This window comes from Primulina tabacum, chromosome 6 (assembly GCF_025594145.1).
Source record: "Primulina tabacum isolate GXHZ01 chromosome 6, ASM2559414v2, whole genome shotgun sequence".
Lineage (NCBI taxonomy): Eukaryota > Viridiplantae > Streptophyta > Magnoliopsida > Lamiales > Gesneriaceae > Primulina > Primulina tabacum.
In genome coordinates this window covers 2,966,023-2,984,877 of record NC_134555.1, presented here as the reverse complement: position 1 = coordinate 2,984,877, position 18,855 = coordinate 2,966,023, and the positions used below count along the sequence as shown (strand labels likewise).

Here is an 18,855-nt window from a genome sequence, read left to right as displayed (position 1 = left end):
TATAATAATATTTAGAATTTAAATATACTCATTATATTATATCAATAAATTTAATAAAATTTAAAGACAAATACTTTTTAATTTTAATAATTAACTACATAAAATAACTTCGTATATCACAAATACTAATTTGAATAATTTTAAACTATCGACTGAATTCATTCAAAAATTATCTTGAGAATTACTTACATACTAAAGTTATAGAATTTAGTTCATCTACATTTTTAAATAATTTACGAATTAAAATTATTATAAAATTTAAAGTAAAAAATTATCGTTTCTCATTATATATAATAATATAATATAATATAATCCATATAAATTATTGTAGTATGTACGGTCGTGATAACGTGTTCTTTTTGTTAAAAAGAATAATTGTAAACCTTACTGTTTAATCCTTGGCTCGTCTGACTTTTCTTCTGTGAAAATTTCTGAGCCAATTTACGAAACTGATAAATTTCTCAATGGCACAATCCATTATTTTCCAAGAAATTGGCGATTTTTGATTAATATTCAAGAATTTTTCTATATGGAGACATCGAATTCTGATTCGAGTTTAGATTCTTCAACGTCGATTTCATTATCGAGTGTCAACGGGGGAAGCTCAAGAACTCCTCGATTCCATTTTATCCGCCTCTTACAGTCTCCAATTTCATCGCTCCTGGAATATTCAGGGGTTTTAAGAGTACGACCCGATGACCCTTACTCGGAGGCGCGTCCTCTTATGTCTGGCGAGGTCAATGACCTGACTGTTGGAAATATTCAGGGCCCGAGCAATTCTGGTTCGATTGACGGTGATGGTGATGTCGATGGTACTGTCCACAATAGTAATAGTCGCGGGGAAGTTTCGATTCGGATAATTGGTGAGCAAGATAGGGTTGGGGTTGTAAATAGTGGTGAAAATGGGGAGGAGTCGGGGGTGGGATTGAGTGCGGACGAGTCTATGGTTCCTCGCGAGGGGGTTAATGGGAATGGGGGTAATAGTAATGGCGATGATAACAACAGTAATAACCAGAATAGGGAGGCATCAGCTTATCAGAGATATGACATACAGCAGGTGGCGAGGTGGGTTGAGCAGATTCTTCCCTTTGCTTTGCTTTTGTTGGTGGTTTTCATCCGGCAACACTTTCAAGGTAATCGTTGTATTGGGATACGCTTGGATTTTAGTTTGTTTGTGATGTTTGATGGATGATTTTATATGAATGAATTATAATTGGATTCATTGTGGTAAATTTTCAATTTCCCTTGTGTTTTAATGTTCTCAGATGAGCCGTGTTCTTGAATTTTAGTGTCTTTTTGTTTGGCTACTCATATGTTTACTGTTGCCCGGAGATGCTAAAAGGATTGGAAGATTGGCTGAGCCTACTCGATAGGCATTTGATTCGAGTTCCAGCTCGAATTATTATATATTTTTTCGAAAATTTGTGAGCACTCAAGAGCTTTTCATTACTATTTTTATTCATACTTTTAATACATATATGAAGTACAAAACTAATAAAAGTCATTTTCGAAGTCAGATTTTCTTGTAATAAAAAATTGTTCCAATACTTTTTCATAATGTAGCGTAGTATTTGTATTCGAATTTGAGTTGTCACTAAAACTAGCTCAACGAGCGGCTCAAGCTTGACTTGAAATATCATGAGCCTGGGCACGAGCCTTTAAAATTTTGAAAGCTTTATCAGAGCTTGACTCGGTTACACCACTTGCTCTGAACTTCAGGAGCTAGAAACTTTGTTGAGGAGACGAAGATCTGTATTGAAGACAGATCTTCGTCTCCCTGTGAATCTCAACATTCGACGGCAGAGCAATTTCTTATTGAACATATCTTTTTTGGAATGGCTTGTTTATCTTCTTTATCCTGGGGTGAGATATTTTGGGAAATGTTATATAGAATGATGTTAATTGTATATGATTTTAAGCATTACCTTACAGTGAATTATGGTAAGCTTGTCTTGTCATAGGCTTTGGAAAGTTGTCCACAGTTGTCTGGAAATTGTTTGCTGTTTGTTGCAACGTCAATTGCAAATTGTTTGTATTTGATGCAGGTATTAAGCTTATTTAGATTGATTTGTGTTGCATCTTGTCTTGTTTTCCCTGAATATTAGGGACCTGCAGACTAGATGAGTAATATTAACCAGATATGACTTTCAACATCAAGTATTGTGCAAGTGGAGATAGGTAACTGTAGGATGTGGAGCGAGCTACTGCCATCGACTCATATCTTCTGCTCATTTGAAAAAAATTCTGTTTATCCGTGCTGTGGATTTTTTACCCTCTAATTTACTGATGAGACATCCTCTTTGTGCTAGTCGGCCTTTTTGGTTTGCATTTATTATATCTGTGGATTTGACGTCTCTCAACTAAAGATGTAATTCAAATGATAGCATACTTTTTATTTTGGGATGATGTGGGAAATCCGTTACATTAGTTATATTTTTGAATCTTCAGTGATCGTGGTTAGAAAACACCAAATGTGAATTCCACTCCGTGAAAACTAATACTTTTATCCTGTTTTGGCAACTATATGTGCTGTTATTGTTATTTTGTGGTATTTGAAAACCTTTTTTCTGTTCATCATTATTGATGTCTTATCAATAGTGATTCGAAGTGAAGCATTATCTCCAACTTGTTTGAAATTGAATGGGTTTTTAATATCGTGCCTTGTGATCATACTCTTTTTTTTATGGCTCCTAAAACACCCTTCTGGTACTCGACAGAACAATGATTTCTTTATGCAATGAGTCAAATGACACTGGTGATACCATTGATATTCCACAGCTGGTGTTATCTGTTCTCAAGTCTCTAAAACCTATATATAAACCGCTTGAGACAATTTTTGTTCAATTCTTGACTTTTCCAAGTATGTGCAATCAGGATTTTTTGGTATTATCTGGATCACTGCTGTCTTGTACAAGTCCAATGACATTCTTCGGAAGCAAACCGCTCTAAAGGTGTGATTTTTGTTTTCTGAGGAATTAAACCTTGTTATAAAAATTTAGACTATGTTTAGTTTTTCTTCAGAAACTATTTTCCAATCTTTGATAACCAAAACACTACTATCTTATTTTTATTTCATTTTCTAAAAACCTATTTCAAAGCTAAAGCACAATGATTACCTATTATTGTATTATATTGTAGCACAATACGATATGTTTTGCAATTTTTTAAGTTCACCATAACACCAAAAAATCAATCACCTCATAAAGGCTTGCACGATTTGACCGCCGGAGTAAATTTTTTCCCTAAAAACAAAACTAATCCTTTATTTAATTCCCAAATACATTTTTCAAGAAACTCACTTTTTTTTTCTCAAATCAAATATTGGGAAACATGTAAAACAAAACGAAAAATACCCAAAGTTTTTAGCGTATTGCTCCACTTTAGAAGATGATTGAAATGCAAATCTTAAAAATTTACTGACGCTGGGTTTCGCAGAGAGAGAGGAAGATTTCTGTCCTTGCTGTTTATTCCCTTGTATTCTTGCTTCATGTTTTTGGAATCTACTGGTGGTATCGAAAGGATGTTCTTTACTATTCATTACTTATGATTCCTCCGAAAGGCACCCCGCCTTTTTGGCATGCAATATTTATCATCCTGGTAAACGGTATGGTTTTTCACCTTATCCTTTTTCTTCTTGTTCTTTTTTCAACTAGGAAATGATTTTTTTTTTTCCAGAAAAACCTTTTTTTAGGAATTGAGTCCCTTAATGATCACTCTACTAACTGTGGACTTAAAAGAAGTTTTAGTTTGAATCGTCATCCTATAACAAATATAGCTTGTAAGATGCCACTTCCTGATAAATTATGGAGTATTGTAGCTACTAATGCTATGTGTTAGACTCACATTCCTTTTCATTCTATGGAGCCTGAAAAGCTTACCCTTGTCATCACACACACACACACACACACACACACACACACACACAGAGTATGCGTTCTCGCTTTTGTCTAATCACCGGATATCTGCTGTAAGCCTGTAATATGAGAATCTGTCAATGCGTGTGAATTTTCGCTTGTATTTTTGTTATGCCTTTTTTTAGTCATTTGCTCTCCTTATTCGTTAACCTTTTCTTTGGACGGGTAGTTTTTTCCATTAATGTGGTTCGGTGGTTTTTTGTTGAGTTCATAATGTTGGAAAATATGGCTTATGTTTGCTTTATTTTGTTACTTCCAGATGCAATGGTGTGCCAGACAGCTATGGTCCTCAAGTTGGTTTTGTTAATGTATTATAAGGATGGTAGAGGCCACAATTTTCGTAGACAGGTAACAGTTTCCCTGAGTTGATGATACCTTTCTAATATACAATCTTTTAATGTATAATTGAATTGAACCGGAATCTAATGGCAGTGTATTGATCATTCAGGGTCAGCTGTTAACTCTGGTTGAGTACATGCTGCTTCTGTACCGTGCCCTGTTACCAACCCCTGTATGGTATAGATTCTTCTTAAACAAAGAGTATGGGAGTCTTTTTTCATCACTGACTACAGGGCTGTATTTAACTTTCAAGCTTACATCTATTGTTGAGAAGGTATATCTTCCCATTGTGTCTGGTCCTTTAATCTTGAAAACAAAAACCTTAAGAGGACATTGGCTCTATGTCTATCTTCTTGCTCTGCAGGTTCGGTCCTTTGTTACTGCTTTGAAGGCGTTATCTAGGAAGGACATTCATTATGGGTCTTATGCCACATCAGAACAGGTGGATATTTCTGGTGGCCTTATATTTTTCATTCATTCTTTTAACTTTCACGTATGAAAATCTAAAATATTATAGCTTTGAAATGGTTTTGTCTACTCCTAAATTTTCTAGGTGGCTTCGGTGTCTGGCTCTGTGTTTGTGCCAAACAACCACGATAAAACTTGTGCTTCTTTATCCACATTTTCAAATTAATTTCCTGAACAAATGAGCTCAATCTGCTCAACAGCTCATAAAGTACCTTTCCATATTTCTAATATTGATACGATGAACTGATAAAATTATAATTTTTCAGATCTATTTGACTTATTTTTTCCTGAGTTGAGTGGACATGGCTAGAGGTTGATGAGTTGTTCCCTGAAGTTTTTTTGTTATCGTTACTAACTTTACCATTACACCCAAGTTGTGCCACAGTATTAGCTTTGCATCGAATTTGGCATATAAAATTCGTTGCATACTAACAGAAAATTAAAATATTATTCTCAGGTGAATGCGACAGGAGATTTATGTGCTATATGCCAGGAGAAGATGCACACCCCAATTTTGTTACGATGCAAACATATATTCTGTGAAGACTGTGTTTCAGAATGGTAGTGTTTTCCCCGCAAGTGCTTGATTTATATTAGTTTTTTTTTTTTTTTGATATTACACAGTTTCACTCATATTTTCATTTTCATATGACTGTATTATATTTTTGCTTAGTTACCCGGCGATAGGCATGTATGAGCCAAGCAGTCGTGAATTATGGAATCATGCTTGTGTATCTGCTTTCAATCAAAATTTCCGCCAGACACAAGAATCATTCATTACTTGTGTTTGTCGTTTTGGAGTCCTCCCTTGCTATTTCCTCAAAACTGCAAGAGAGGTTTTCCCGATATGTTAATGTGTTAAAGCCAGAGACTTTTTGAGTGACCACCTTCGTGAAGGGAAATAATAAGGGTAGATTTGAATACCTCAATAATTAGTTAGAACTACCTCCTCGACATTTATCTCAATGCTGTTTCTTCTTTTAGGTTCGAAACAGAAAGGACTTGCCCTTTATGCAGGGCATTGGTTCGACCTGCTGATCTCCGTTCATACGGGGATGGATCAACTACTCTCCTCTTCCAGTTGTTTTAATCCCCTAACCTGATCCGGAAATCCACAATCACATTTTCGAAGCCCTTCATGTCGAATTTAAGGTGTTCTACAAAAACAAGATCTGTAAGGTCGATCCTTGTGTTTGATCTTTGACCATTTCTAAGAAAGCATATTTACTGAAAAATATCTCTATATGCTGTCTTTATACTTGTATCTCTGTCATTCGACGAACGGGTTTGATCCAAACTTGAGAACTATGATGGATCAAAGGACCATTGGAGTTCCACATCTGTGTGTATTGTTTTTTTCTTTTCTTCGATATCAATGGACTATACATTATTTTTTGAAATGTCAAGTTTTACGTTGGTATTGTATTATTCCAGTGAACAAAATAGTAGTCCATTTGAATGTAATTTCTTTTCTGCTTGTTTTTTCTATTGTAAATATTTTGTTACGTGAGAGCAATGACATCAGTTGGTTTCATTTTCTTCGATAAATTATAAATTTTGAAGTATTGTTCACGTTAGAATTCTGAATATTCATCTTTTGGCACAACAAGGTTTTCATATTTTTAAATTCTAAATTAAAATAAAACTATAGTGTATTTAAGGATTTTCAAATTTGGTTTTGAAAGTTGATGAATATTGAATTTACAAGTTATATAACTTTTTTTTTTTGCCAGATTCTTAACGATGGACCAATATCGTTTTGAGTAGGTCTTTTGTGAGACGGTTTCACGAATCATTATCTGTGAGACGAGTGAACTCTATCGATATTCATAGTAAAAACTAATATTCTTAACATAATAGTAATATCTAAATAAGAGATACGTCTTATAAAATACGACTCGTGAGACCGTCTCAAACAAGTTTTTTGCATATCGATTTATTTTAACCATTGTAGACCCCACAAAAATGTGCTAAGTTATATAAAATCCTAGTCCTATCAAAATTCCTTTTATTTAATTAACCATTGTAGGCCCCACAAAAATGTAAAAAACAAAATCAGGTTCATTATCAACCATCAGATTTTCGTGTCTGACACGTGTCAAAATCAGACCTCTCCTCATTTTATCACTTCAAATTTACCATTCCCTGCACAAATATCGTTGGAAATATGCGAAGTTTTTTTCTAAATGTGTGGAAATTCACTCTCAGCAACCGCTGGTGAAGCGCTGCAGATTTGCATGTTCTCAGTGATGCGATTCTCGTATTGATGTCAGTATTTAGGGGTTTCGACTGAAAATGGAGAGCAATTTTCTGAATTGGATTTTATGAGTATCCTTTCCTTGTTGTTGTTGTTTTTTTTTTTAATCATAAATGGCAATGCAGGTTTCGTGATATAATGGTGAAATCATGATGGAATACCGGCGTGTTACCATAATTTTACAGCGATTGAGTTTCGTAAGTCATCATCTGATTCATTTTCTGATTTTAATTATCGATCGTGATTATTTAATTTTCGGTGACTTTGATCTCGAATAGTGTGTCAGCTGATCGTATCTATCATTTTTTTTATGGAAAAATGAAATGAATTCCTGGATATGAGATCTGTTTGTGTTTTCTGTTTCTTTTTATAGTCGTGTTTGTCTTAAATAATAGAATCTGTGTATTTATAGCATAGCAAAAACAAGTGAATGTTCATGCTGCTTAAATAACATACCAGGATTGAAGCCGTGGCCTTTTATTGAGTTACAGAAGATTGATCTTCTACATTTTATGTACATTGGCTAGACTTATTTTATTTTTCCTCTTTTTGACTAATTAAGAAATGAAAAATTTGTGAATTTTCACGCCTTACAATCCTGAAGCGAGCACCAATCAAGAAGTTTGCTTGCATTTTCCATGTTGATTAAGTAGAGTCCAAGTAATTGATTTACTAATAACACACATTGCTGATTTGTCATTTATAAGTGGTGGATCACTTAGCCGAACTCTTGTAATTGAAATTTCTTGTGTTTAATAAGTATATTTATTTTAACTAAGTTTTTATATTTATTCACTTCTTGTTACTGTAGTGCTGATGACTGTTCACTCATCTACCATGACATCTTCTGTTTCAACATCTAGAGGGTTATATCCACCTGCAGGATATGGCTGTCATGATGCATCTATAAGCGTGGTTTCTGGCCCTCTTATCCAGTCTGATTCGGAGTTCAATGACAATGATGACACAGAGTTATATTCCGTGTCTTGGAATCAGGATTATGGTTGCTTTGCCTCTGGCACGAGTCGTGGCTTTCGTATATACAATTGTGATCCTTTCAAAGAAACCTTCAGGCGTGATCTAAAAAGTGGTGGATTTAAGATAGTTGAAATGTTGTTTCGATGCAATATTTTAGCTCTTGTTGGTAGTAAGGCCAATTCTCAATACCCTCCAAATAAAGTTATTTTATGGGATGATCATCAAAGCCTGTGCATCTGTGAATTTTCCTTCAGATCTGAGGTTCGTGCAGTTAAACTAAGACGGGATCGTGTTGTCATTGTTCTTGAGCACAAGATATATGTTTATAATTTTATGGATCTGAAACTTCTTCGTCAAATAGAGACCTTGGCAAATCCCCGGGGAATTTGCTGCCTGTCACATCACCTTAATACATCTGTGTTGGCTTGCCCAGGTCTGCGACGAGGACAGATTCGGGTCGAACATTTTGGTCTGAACATGACAAAATTAATCGATGCTCATGATTCTAAGATTTCTTGTCTGACCTTGACCATGGATGGGCTTCTTCTTGCGACTGCAAGCATGAGAGGCACTCTGATAAGAATTTTCAACACAATGGATGGAACTCGATTACAGGAGGTAATAGGTTTTTATGAATCTCTCGAGTATGTTAAGGCAGTAGATGCATGACACAATGTAACTAAAATATGTGCAATACGTAGGAATTGTTACTGAATCTTTGTGGAAAATGTGCAGAGCTTAGAGCTATGTAATTCTGTAACCGAGTTTCTCTTTATGGATTTTTCTTTCATTTCATGTCAGAATAATAGACATACTGTTGATCAAGCTCGGTGTTGTGTTATTTAGTCTCTGTGTTTTCCTTCTTGTTTTAATCCTTTTTAAGCGGTTTTCCCCTTGCTGCTAGGCACAGAAAAGTCGGAACAATTCCCTTCCCACTGCTACTCACGAACTTTCACAACTTTGTGGAAATGGGATCGCTTCTTTATGCTTTTATAAGTCTTTGTCAATATGCTAAAGAAATATTGAAGTACGTTTGTTGTGAAAGTTCTAAGTTATTTCCATTAAGAAACTTCAGTTCAATTTATCCATCCACTATCAAGTGGGATGTTTTTATCATACGAACATCAAGGTTGCAAAAGGATGCGATTTTGAGTTGTCAGTTTTGAAGGCATGACTGATGGTTTGATAGGCTGATTGTACTCCTCGTTCCTGTTATATAATTTACATGAGTTGAATAGTGTATCTTAATTTAGAAATAAAACAAAAATAAACATTTTTAAAGTGTTTCGAAAAGGAAATGGAATAAACTGAGTCATAGACTGAAACATTTAAACTCACGCGAACGAATTATGTGCAAGATAAATGCAAACATCTTAATCGGAATATACTCAATGACATGTTTCACAATTACAAGTTACAAGCACTAATCATGCCAGTGTTTTTTGGTTTGAATGAAAATATGCCAAACAGACAGAAGGAAAAATTCAAGATAGTATGATATAGAAGGGTTTCACTTTACATTTGACATTTGTCTGGTGCAATAATTTGGTGCAAGTAATCTGTGAGTGGGCCCAGGGGTACCAATAATTTCTATTTAAACACCATAATATCAAGGATCATCCTTTCTTTTGTGAGATCAGGGATGGAGTCAATTCATTTTCTGGATACTGGTCCTCCGAATATGGGAATATTTTCTGTGCTATGTTTCATTTTTACAGGCTTCTTATTTCACTGTAATGATTGTTACAGGTACGCAGGGGTGTAGACAAAGCAGATGTATACAGTATTGCTTTATCCCCAAATGTACAATGGTTGGCTGTCTCGAGTGACAAAGGTACCGTTCACTTATTTAGTCTCAGGGTGCGGGTGGTGGGTGAGGATAGTTCAATTGATTCCGCTGCTGCTACGAGTTTATTTAGTCAGAACTCTTCAAACTCCCTTGAACCCCTAATTTCTCCAAGTACTGGTGCTAATCCTGGCTCATCATTATCTTTCATGAAAGGTAATGCAATTGAATCCCATTCTTTTTCAATAAACTCTTTGATATGAGTGGCTAAGTCTTGACTGACTTGGTAGAGTGCCTTGATTGGTATGTTGAGATTGATTTGATTTTACAAAAAAAGTGGTTTTCCCACGCATATCTAGTTACTCCAATGATTGCCCAAGTATTTCTTTCACACCACAGTGTGATTGCATGCATGGGATTGGAAGCTCATAACTGTAATATATTTTGGTGTACGCATGTGTGTTTTTCCCTCGTAACTGTGATAGAAACTTTTAATTTCGTTTATAGTTTAGCTCACTAGAAAGTTAATGAATGTGGATGCCAAACTTCAAATCTGTCTGTAAATCTACAAGAAAACATATCAAATTAAAACCTTAACATAATCATTTAATTTAATTTAATTAAAATCAAACCAAAAATCTTCAAACTAGAATGCATATTTTCGTACAATTTACTGTTAATAAATGTATTCTACGGGGGCACATAAGACAATGGAGGCAACCCTACACATGGGCGGAGACAAGCCTTGGTTAACGATTACATACTAAGGGCAAACCACACTTTTCAATGGAGGCAGCTGGTCCAACTGCCTTTATTGATGCTCTGCACCCACCCCCAGTAGGATTGAATTTTCTGCCGTCAGCTTTCTACATATCCAGCTTAAATTTTACCAACAAGCTTACCTGATTTCTTACAACACATTTCCATTGTGGTCAAAATAGTGATTCTTTGTCTGATTTTCGTGTATTTATTTATTGTACTGATTGCTTGTTAACATCATATTATTGGAACTTCTCCAGGGGTTTTACCTAAATATTTCAGCTCTGAATGGTCATTTGCTCAGTTACGCTTGCCAGAATGTACTCAATTCATTGCAGCTTTCAGTTCTCAGAACTCTGTCATTATTGTCGGCATGGATGGAAGGTAAGAGCACTGTTTATTCACTAATCCCTGCAATCCTATCAAGTTTCATAAATTTGTTATTCTGCAACCCATGTCCTGATTCTCCACTAGTAAAATATGTGAAAAATAATATTAGATAATTTAGCATGTTGAACACAAATTCTTGAACTCTCCTAATATGTTGGCCTCACGCGCTACTTCCTTTCCCTGTCGAGTCCACCATCAGTTTCCACAGGTGCAGCTTCGATCCGGCGAATGGAGGGTTGATGGTGCAGCAAGAATGTATCAAATTTCTCAAAACTGAAACCAGACCTCGATCGAGCTAACTTGGCGGAGCATGATCTACAAGCATTTATCTTCTTGTGTATATATTCAGTCATTAATTTTGTCCCTATAAAATGTATATATCATGTCTCTAAGTTCGTGTAAATGATAACAGCTTGCCTTATTACCCCGTGTATGTTGAAACAAGTCTGCGATTTATTGGAAATTACTGCATATTTCATTGTGAACAATTATGACCTGTTTCAATACTCTGTTGACTATTGCATGTTGTTACTTGTCTGAAAGTTCGAAATTGTTCAAATACAGGAGCATAATGGAATAATCGCGGTGTTGTATTTTGAGAACAAAACTCCGCCATTTTGAAATATCGAACATGTGATTGTTATGGAATGATTCATTGGAAATTCCTTCTGAAGGATGATAGTACCCTTTTGCCAGATCCAACATCCCCAATGCATTATGGACCTTATAGCCCCAATTGCATTGGGCCTTTGGATCTGACAAAAGGTAGTAATTCACAAGTAACTTGCGTGTATGTCTTTCTAATGGTACAAGTTTCCTTGTCGATAATGATATTGTTACCAAGAAATTATTGACTTTTTTTTAACGAAGCTGGTAGTTTAGCTGAATTCAAGCTACGTTGTGTCGTGTGAGATTAGTAAATATGGAATCCATTCATTTCGTAAACCAAGTTTTGGACTGACGTAATCTCTCAGCCTTTTTCCATATTGTGACTTTAAAATATAAAACATAATTCTTGGACAATGATTCGAGCAAATTAACAAACATAATCACTGGAATAAAAATGGCTAAAACTTGACAGTGTTTTGGAAAATGTAGTCGATATTAGCCAAATCAATATTTTCAAAAGGTATAACAGGCGTTCTTGTATACACCATCGTTGTGGATTCCAGTGTATCGTCTCCAAATCCACATGCTCCGAAAAACATCCTGTGAAGGTATTGGAGTTAAAAGAATTGGGTTCGTTATCTGCAACACTGTAAAACTGTGCAAGATTCCATGGAAGTGACCTTTCTCCGTCTGACCAGAGTGCAGCAATGTCATATACACTTATGTTAGTGAGCATTCTATAACATAAAACTGAACTTTGATGCGTTTCAAGCTCCTAACATAAATGATAAAAATTTGTGTGAGACGGTATCACAGGTAGTATTTTGTGAGACAGATCTCTTATTTAGGTCATTCATTAAAAATATTACTTTTTATGCTAAGAATATTACTTTTTATTATGAATATCGGTAGGGTTGACCCGTCTCACAGATAAAGATTCGTGAGATAATCTCAAGAGACCTAATCAATATAAATTACTTGTAATTTTTTTTTTACTGTGAAAACTCTTGTAATTTATTAAAACTTTAATGTGTTTTAAGCTCGTAATATAAATTACTTGCAACTTATATATAGGCAATATTTGTTACAAATAACATCATTAATACAAACCTTATATTATTTGAAGTATCATTCTGCCAATTTTCCTACCTTATAAAACTGGGTGAACGTTCCTGTAAGAAAACTTAAAAAGTAATAAGTGATAAACTCGATATAATAAATTTCTTTGAAAAATATATTCCACTGGATTACAATATAAGAATATTAAAATTTCATATAAAGTTTTTCGTTCGTAAAAAAGACCAAATTTGATTGATTTTTTCATTAAAATTGGACACAACTAACCGACTCAACCCAAATTTCATAAATTTGTTAAAAATCCATTGAAATATAAGCCTAGGAACCAATTTGAACCTAACCTTATTTGAGTTTTATAGGTTGACAATCGGTAATGCTCTAAGAAATTGGTTTGTTCATATGATAGAATAGTGAAAAATATACAACGTTGAGATAATAAATCGATGTATATGAATAATATAAATCTTTTTATCTTATATTTTTTAAAACTTGAAGATGAAACAAATATGTATAATCGTATCAAATCGCGTCTAACTATAAGTATCATAATCTTGCATATCTATATAAATGTATTTCACAAAAGATTAGACTTATGAATATTTCATATAATGATTTATTGAAATAGTTAATGAATAGACAAATTAGACCCTATAACTATATCTATACTTCTATAATTAAGTTTGAGGCACTTAGAATAATTAACTTTGGTGTCATGGTCTGTTTTAATAATTATATATATTAATAAAATATTAAAATTTTAATGTAAGTTATATTTAGTTCAGCGGATAGACTCATTGTTTGCTGGGGTTTAGGTATATGTTCAATTTTTACTGATGTCATTTTTTTAATTTATATATCAAAATTACAGTATAGTCCCTCACTATTTATTATAATTATATTTTGATCTTCATTTAAATATAAATCAAATAAACTATAAAAAAATATTATACAAGCACGCAACGCGTACGTCGCTATACTAGTTTAAATAAATTATTTATTTGCAAGCAGCTGTTATTTTGAAATTAAATAACTTTACAACGGTCTAATGAAAACCCAAGAAATAATTGAGAAAATGGAGACAAAAATGGAAAAAAATAAAAACAACTTATTACACCGTCAGGTCTCGCAATCTGGATTTGAATTCCAGTCGGGGCAACGAATTCTTCCAAATTCGACACGTATCTTTCTCTCTCTGTCTCGATTCTCGCTCGCTCGATATATAGGTTTTTCTCCGAGCAGGGCTGTTCTTCTCTTCCTCCTTTACCCCCCTTTTTTCAGAGAAGATTGTTTGTTGGTAGAGGGAGAATTTTTATAAAGTGTAGTATAGGGTTCGGGTTCAAACCTACACGTGTGTGTGTGTATGTGTGAAGAGGAGGAGGGAGTCTTTCGAAAACCAGGGGAAAAGGAGAATTTGAGTTTATTTCTGGGTTCTGTTTAAAAGAGTTGTCTTTGAACCTGGACAGCGAAGCTAGGCCCGACTTTTTTTTAATTTTCTGTTTTTTTTTTCTGGGTCTGGAGAATTAGGGTTTTTTAAATTTGAATTGATATGTGGGTTTGTGTTTGTGTCTTGTGATTGTGAATAATTCCTTCTTGGTTTTGTGAAAAAAGGGTTTGGATTTGATTGATAATCTAGGATGGATGGGAGGAGAATAACAGCGACTCCTAGGCCATGTTGTGGGAGACGAGTGGTGGCGAAGAAGCGGCCCCGAGGTGGGTTTGATGTGCTTGTTAACAGCGTGAGGAAGCTGCAGAGAAGGGAGATTTCCTCAAAACGTGATCGTGGTTTCAGTATGAGTGATGCTCAAGAGCGGTTCCGCCACATTCGCCTGCAGGTTCATTTGCTTAAGTTCGCCATATTTGATTTTGTTTTTTTTGGTTGGTTACTCCTTTTTTGTTTGGGTTTAAATTAGTTCAGATTATATTGTTCTTATGGACGATGTGAAATTTCTGATTTGTATTTGAAAGTTGCGGCATGGAAAATTTTGGTTTTTATGCGATTAATTAGGTTAATCTAGGTTTTTTGATAGAACTCGTCGGAAATGTATATCCTGATATGACTAATGAACTCAGATCTGTATGATAAAGATAGATGGCTGGTATTTTTTAATTTTTGGTGTAGAGAATACGATGCCGTTTGCTCACAAATATTTCCAAGAATTAGATGCAGCTTGCTCACAAATTATTCGGATTCTCGGTGCTGAGTCTTAAAACATTTTATCTTCTAATTTTTAGCTTTTAATGCAAAATTCATTGACAAATTAGCTGTTTTCTGATGATCCATGGATATAGGGAGAGATCTGAGAGTGTTATTTATATTTTAGGGAGAAGTAGAGACGGTCTTGTGGACGCATTTGCCAACTGGCGTTTGGAATGTTCCTTGAATTTGCAAGGGTTTAAACATTTGCTGTGTTTTATAGAAAGTATCGTCTGGTAACAAATTTTATGGAGCTCAGAATAAAAAAAAATTGGCCTTTTTTTTATGTTTTTCATCAAGCTTGTGAGCCTGTCTTTCGTGCTTTGCCTAGATCCCACCATTTATTACTTTGTGGGATTCAGAGCTAAACACCAAACAGGACAACTGTAACTTAAAGAAACAACTCCATAACCCTTAATGTCTTCGTGCTACCACTTCATCAAAAGCTCTGCACCCAGTTCATCTATATACATGCAGGAATTGTAGCGATACCTACTATAATCTCCCTGCCGCTTCCGTTATGGGGCAAACTACCTTCCCAGTCACTTTTCCAACTAGTTCCACCAAAAGAATCTTCCAAAGCTTAATAGGTGCAACTTGGATAAAGATGATTTGATTTTGCTGTGGTCTTGAACAATTATAGAGTTCTGATTTGGACACTGGCATCTCAAGGAGGCCAGAGGGGTATTGATGATGGAAAACTGAATGAGAGGTAGTCCGCTCGAAAGAAGGCTGTGCTTCTTCCTAGTGATTGGACAACTATTGATTTCTTAATAATTTTGAAGAATGTGTATTCATACTCTACCTTTGTAGCTCGGTATAATAGATCTGCTATATCAAGTTAAGCAACTACCCGTTTTATGCTTATTATGATGGCTTATCGAGTATATTATCTGTCTCAGGAAGAATATGATACTCATGATCCCAAGGGATACTGTTCCTTGATGTTGCCATTTCTGAAGAAGAGATCGAAAATTATTGAAATAGTTGCTGCTCGTGATATTGTGTTTGCTCTTGCCCAATCTGGTGTTTGTGCAGCATTTAGTCGAGGTATGGTGTTCTTTAATATAAATGACGATGATATGTACTTATATGGATTTTTTTTCCTTTTATTTTCTTGGAATCAATGCTAATGAACATTTCTTGATGGATGCAGAGACCAACCAGAGGATATGCTTTCTCAATGTTAGTCCAGATGAAGTTATTCGAAGCTTATTCTATAACAAGAATAATGATTCTCTGATCACTGTTTCAGTCTACGCATCTGATAATTTTAGTTCCCTAAAATGCAGAACCACGAGGATTGAGTATGGAATTCCTTTACTATTTACTGGTGATCTCTATTCATCCTTATACTTTTTCTCATTTGGGTATGTGGCATCTTCAGATACATACGACGGGGTAAACCTGATGCTGGTTTTCCTCTATTCGAGTCTGAATCATTGAAGTGGCCCGGTTTTGTGGAATTTGATGATGTAAATGGAAAAGTTCTTACCTATTCTGCACAAGATAGGTAAGTAATCAACAATCTCTGTGTGGTAACCTTCTAAGGTGTCCCCTTAAATTTCAATAGTTAGTGCTGCTTTGCTAATATCAGTTTTGTTTTCAGTATATACAAGGTATTTGACTTGAAAAACTATACAATGTTGTACTCAATTTCTGATGAAAATGTTCAAGAGATTAAGATCAGGTATCATTTTCACTGCACTAAAATGTCTGTCTATGCACATGGTCAAGAAAATCTTCTGGACTTAAAAGTTGCATATGTTTTTTCATTCTGATTGGATTTATGTCGGATTGTTGATGTATAATTTATTTTTTCTGAGACAAATACCTTACTTTGGAAAATAGCCCAGGAATCATGTTATTGATATTTACGAAAACTAGTGGTGGCGTTCCTTTGAAGATTCTATCAATAGAGGATGGAACTGTTCTCAAGTCTTTCAGTCATCTCCTTCATAGAAACAAGAAGGTGGATTTCATCGAACAGTTCAATGAGAAGCTCCTTGTCAAGCAAGAGAATGAGAACCTTCAGATTCTTGATGTAAGTTACTTAGGCATGATCTACAATGACGTTCTTAATTCTTATCTTCATAATCTGACGACTTCTTTCTTTAGGTCCGTAATTCCGAGTTAACAGAAGTTAGCAGCACTAAATTCATGACACCGTCTGCGTTTATATTTCTGTATGAGAACCAATTGTTCCTGACATTCAGAAATAGAACCGTGGCTGTTTGGAACTTCAGGGGAGAGCTTGTGACGTCGTTTGAGGATCACTTATTATCGCATCCTGATTGCAATACCAATAATATATATATCACCAGCGATCAAGACCTCATCATTTCATATTGCAATTCGGATGAGCCATTAGCTGATGGAAATGGTATGCCACGGAGAAAATGATATTATTTGAATTTAAAATCAAGTTAAACCGTTTCTACAATCACATTTGGAAGGAGAAACTGTTTTTTTAAAAGCCTTTTTTGGTAAAACGTCCTTTGAAATTTGTAGCCTTTTTTTTGTTGTTGAGAAATTCGAAATTAAGAAGCCAGAAGATGTGCCTCTCAGGGTGTTGCTTCAACTTTTCTTTGAAAATTTCAAAAAGCTCATTTTTATTTGACCACCATGTTCATATGCATTTTTTATGAATTGAAAATGTGAATCTGCCAGAGCCGAGCATATAATGTTTAGTTCTTGATGGCGACCTCATGTCTGTCTCACTCTTTCAATGCAGCGGGGTCGATCAACATCAGCAACATCTTGACGGGAAAGTGCCTAGCGAAAATAAAGGCTGGCGACAGTGTTCCTGCAGATGACTGCAACTGCAGTGCAAATTGCCGTGGAAGAAATTGCAACTCAAGAAAGCGTGTCCAAAATTCAAGAATCAGAAATGCTGTTGCAGACGCACTTGAGGACATCACGGCTCTTTTCTATGATGAAGATCGTAACGAGATCTACACCGGAAATAGGCTTGGCCTGGTTCACGTGTGGTCTAACTAAAGGCAGCTAATTGGCTGGTTACCACGCGACCGACCACTCACCACTCGTATATTTCCATTTCTGGAAATGTATCATTTTACACTCCTACCTTGGTTTCTGGTCGTCTACTGTTTTATGTACGAAGATTGTTGGGTCTAGTTTGTTATACCCCCACAAAGGGGGAATAGTAGAGTTCGTACTATGCCTTGTTAGATCCATCGTTTCTGTTGCTTTGAACTTGTGGGGTGGTTTTGCCCTGATTCAGATTTAATGTCATTTTTCTGTTGTATATGTGTTTTCGTAACAGGGCTCGCAAGTGAGCTTGCTGCGTGTTATTGGTTGAATACATGTGGGAAAGTAGCCTGGAATCTTGTGCAAATTGCTGCCTTGTCTGGTTTGCTGTTTCTTGCCTGCATTGCATGATAAGAATTGAAAGTTGCAGAGGCTCCATTTGAGATCTAATATTTGATGTGTAAACTTGGAAGGATATTTTTGTTCGCTGGATAATTTTTAAGATAGTGTAATTTTTTAAAATTTAATATTTGATAAATTAATGTATATATTTTTAATATATTTTAGCTGATTTGTTAAATTAATAATTTCGATAAATTAATAAAATAATATTTTTTTTGTTACAATGATAATTTTTTTATATCGATTTGAGCCGTTTGTCAAATTAATAATTTCTATAAAATAATTAATTTTTAGATGATGTTTATGTAAATTTATTAATCATCAAATCATAAATTGGTATTTTTTTTTTTTTTAAATTTCAAACATTACGGTGACAATGAAATAAAATATGATTAGTTGCTTTTTTATTTTTAGAAATTTTAATTCTGATGTTGAAATTCTATTCTTGATATTGTATACTGTAAAATTTATCTGATTAGCAATAAATTGAATATTATTTAATTATTAAAAACAACGCATACGTACGATCGATCTCTTGTTGTTTTATAAAACATTATAGCTATTTATAACGATTTAATTTCAATATTTTAAATCATATATCGATCAAAATATCATGGTTTGATCGTCTTTTTAGTAGGGAAAGTTATTGGATATGATATAATATTGTTCATTTATTTTTTAAAATACATAA

At 34.6% G+C, this 18,855-nt stretch overlaps 3 protein-coding genes across 5 annotated transcripts; all 3 read left to right on the top strand.

Annotated features, from left to right (window-relative positions):
• The first annotated feature begins 383 nt into the window (after positions 1-383).
• On the top strand, positions 384-6,260 carry LOC142548730 (uncharacterized). Of its 2 annotated transcripts, XR_012820992.1 has the most exons (9): positions 384-1,133; positions 2,875-2,951; positions 3,436-3,604; positions 4,174-4,262; positions 4,363-4,527; positions 4,618-4,695; positions 5,179-5,282; positions 5,395-5,631; positions 5,706-6,260. XR_012820992.1 is itself a non-coding variant. In XM_075657227.1 (8 exons), exons 1-8 carry the CDS (start codon positions 530-532, stop codon positions 5,809-5,811), a joined length of 1,392 nt encoding a protein of 463 aa, XP_075513342.1. In that variant the 5' UTR covers positions 385-529; the 3' UTR covers positions 5,812-6,260. The 2 variants fall into 2 exon arrangements, 1 of the variants encoding a protein (XP_075513342.1); XM_075657227.1 differs by lacking the exon at positions 5,395-5,631 and having other exon boundaries at positions 385-1,133.
• Positions 6,261-6,879: 619 nt separating this feature from the next.
• LOC142548731 (autophagy-related protein 18d-like) lies at positions 6,880-11,382 on the top strand. The gene is made up of 6 exons (XM_075657228.1): positions 6,880-6,989; positions 7,104-7,175; positions 7,790-8,574; positions 9,706-9,958; positions 10,762-10,885; positions 11,091-11,382. Exons 3-6 carry the CDS (start codon positions 7,795-7,797, stop codon positions 11,188-11,190), a joined length of 1,257 nt encoding a protein of 418 aa, XP_075513343.1. The 5' UTR covers positions 6,880-6,989; positions 7,104-7,175; positions 7,790-7,794; the 3' UTR covers positions 11,191-11,382.
• A 2,310-nt stretch (positions 11,383-13,692) lies between these two features.
• LOC142548729 (uncharacterized) lies at positions 13,693-18,110 on the top strand. Of its 2 annotated transcripts, XM_075657224.1 has the most exons (8): positions 13,694-14,409; positions 15,674-15,821; positions 15,928-16,078; positions 16,159-16,284; positions 16,381-16,461; positions 16,623-16,815; positions 16,890-17,154; positions 17,506-18,110. In XM_075657224.1, the coding sequence occupies exons 1-8, from the start codon at positions 14,212-14,214 to the stop codon at positions 17,769-17,771; spliced, it is 1,428 nt and encodes a 475-aa protein (XP_075513339.1). In that variant the 5' UTR covers positions 13,694-14,211; the 3' UTR covers positions 17,772-18,110. The 2 variants fall into 2 exon arrangements, with proteins under 2 accessions (XP_075513340.1, XP_075513339.1); XM_075657225.1 differs by lacking the exon at positions 16,381-16,461 and having other exon boundaries at positions 13,693-14,409.
• Positions 18,111-18,855: the final 745 nt, after the last annotated feature.